The sequence below is a fragment of the Boleophthalmus pectinirostris genome, unplaced genomic scaffold, assembly GCF_026225935.1.
Source record: "Boleophthalmus pectinirostris isolate CB_2022bp ecotype Guang Dong unplaced genomic scaffold, ASM2622593v1 HiC_scaffold_4, whole genome shotgun sequence".
NCBI lineage: Eukaryota > Metazoa > Chordata > Actinopteri > Gobiiformes > Gobiidae > Boleophthalmus > Boleophthalmus pectinirostris.
In genome coordinates this window covers 12,285,646-12,287,770 of record NW_026571353.1, presented here as the reverse complement: position 1 = coordinate 12,287,770, position 2,125 = coordinate 12,285,646, and the positions used below count along the sequence as shown (strand labels likewise).

Sequence of the window (2,125 nt, the reverse complement as noted above, 5' to 3'; positions counted from 1 at the left end):
GGGACTCTGATCCAACATGTTTACTGCAGTAACCGAGGAATACTTCAACTGTCCTGTGATCCCACGCCCATCAACAACTACTATGGTGAGTACTACAAATACTACTGCTAATACTGCGAGTACTAGGCATAGTGCTGATACTAATACCACTACAGACATTACACGACTATTGCAGCACTTTAAGTTACTCTCACCAAAATATCTGTGTGAAGATGCCGAACATTTGGCCCGTATTTGGACTAAACCAGGACTAAACCAGGACTAAACCAGGACTAAACCAAGGACTAAACCAGGTCTAAACCAGGACTAAACAAGCACAATCAGAGATAACAACCTGGTCCCCATGAGGCATCGGTGGTCAGTTCATCACCACAGAAGCAGTTTATGAGGAGCCCAGCCCATATTACATGATCGTTATATCCACAATGTAATGTGTGTATCTGTACAGGCCCATGAACATTAGTGTGATATTGGTCACACATGAGAATGTCTGTGTTTACTAGTGTGGAACCAAAATATCATTGTTCATGAGTTGTGTGTGTGTTAGTTGTGTGACTGTAGATCAGTGTGTTGTGTTTCACCAGAATAACAAGAAATGGAAATTATTTTCGTCCCAATTAGAATTTTAATGTCATACACTGAAAGAGAAAGGAACTGTTATAAATTAGTGATTATCTCAAAAACTATTAATATTTTACGATACAAATGCATAGAATTATAAATAGATAATAATTTTTCTAAGATTTTGAGACACTCCTGTTGCTCGAGCTCGATCCTTCGTGGAGTTATGACCAAAACTGCATATTTGACCTTGGTTATCTTGACTTTTAAGTGACCTTGACCTGTTTCAACCTGTAACATCCAGTGTGCCCCGGTTATGTGTGGGCCAACTTGTGTGATGATTGGGTGAATATTTCAACCCACAGATGGTTCAGAAATTGCCAAAATTGCCAATCCTTTATAACGGCATGACCTTTCAATTGACCCGTGTGACCTCAAATGACGTACCAAATTTGGTAATAATTGGTCCATAAATGGCGGAATTATCGCGGGTGGACACACATACAGAGACACAGAGACACAAGGTGAATATAAAACCAGGTCAAACCTTCGGGGACCAGGTAACTAGGACTAAACCAGGACTAAACCAAAGCTGAACCAGGACTAAACTAGGACTAAATCAGAGCTGAACCAGGACTGAACCAGGTCTAAACCAGGACTAAACTAGGACTAAACCAGGACTACAACACTTTCTCAGTGACCCTCACCCTGATGCTCTTGCCCTGTGACTCCGCCCCCTCAGGTCTGGTGATGACATATACAGTCAGCACAAGCGTGTTCCTGGTCACGGCGTTCTCGTATGCTCGGATCCTGTTGGCAGTCCTGGGTCGTGGTGGTCTAGACCCGGTCCAGACCCGGTCCAAGGCCCTGCAAACCTGCTCCTCCCACCTGCTGGTCTACGTGCTGTACAACTTGGCATCCGTCATCATCGTCATATCGTACCGCTTCCCTGCTCTTGCCCCAAACATCAAAAAACTCTTCAGCATCCTCTTCATCATTGTCCCGCCTGCCGTCAACCCGCTCGTCTACGGCCTGGTGAGCCGCGAGCTGCGCAGCGCCATCTGCAGGCAGCTGAACCGCGTCGCACCCAAGAGACACAGCTGAAGACTAACACAGCTAACCTTAACCCAAGAGATTAAAAAAAAAATAAATATAAAACTAAAACCTAAAACTTTAACCCATAAACTAACCCTGTCATTGCCTGATTTGGGAAACTGTCACCCCTCTCTCTACAACCTTAAAATGTTCGTATTAGCCCGCTCTACATGATCTTTCTGTTTTTATTTCATAATTTTGTCCATAAATCACAATACGGATATTAATAATTGATTGTTAGTGTTTCTAGGCGCCTGATTCCTGCCAAACTGGCCGTGCAGACAGGAGGAGGTGTTACCTTCAAAAGCATCCGAATTATCTTTTTAAGGCCTGTGCACACACACCACAACATTTTTGGTCGTTTTTTGGTGACGTTTTTTTTTGAGAACCGAGTAGGGGAACCCCACCCACCTTCCCCTAGTGCTCTGTCTCCGCGTTTTCTTCAGACGGTTGGTCTTTGTCACTTTTT

The 2,125-nt window shown here is 43.9% G+C and overlaps 1 protein-coding gene across 1 annotated transcript in view; it reads left to right on the top strand.

The window, feature by feature from the left end:
- LOC110163377 (multiple epidermal growth factor-like domains protein 9) overlaps nt 1-1,665 on the top strand; it is a 37,216-nt gene extending 35,551 nt beyond the window's left edge. The window contains exon 4 of the mRNA XM_055161498.1: nt 1,304-1,665. Coding sequence (XP_055017473.1) covers nt 1,304-1,665 — 362 coding nt within the window. The remainder of the gene's footprint in view (nt 1-1,303) is intronic.
- Nucleotides 1,666-2,125: the final 460 nt, after the last annotated feature.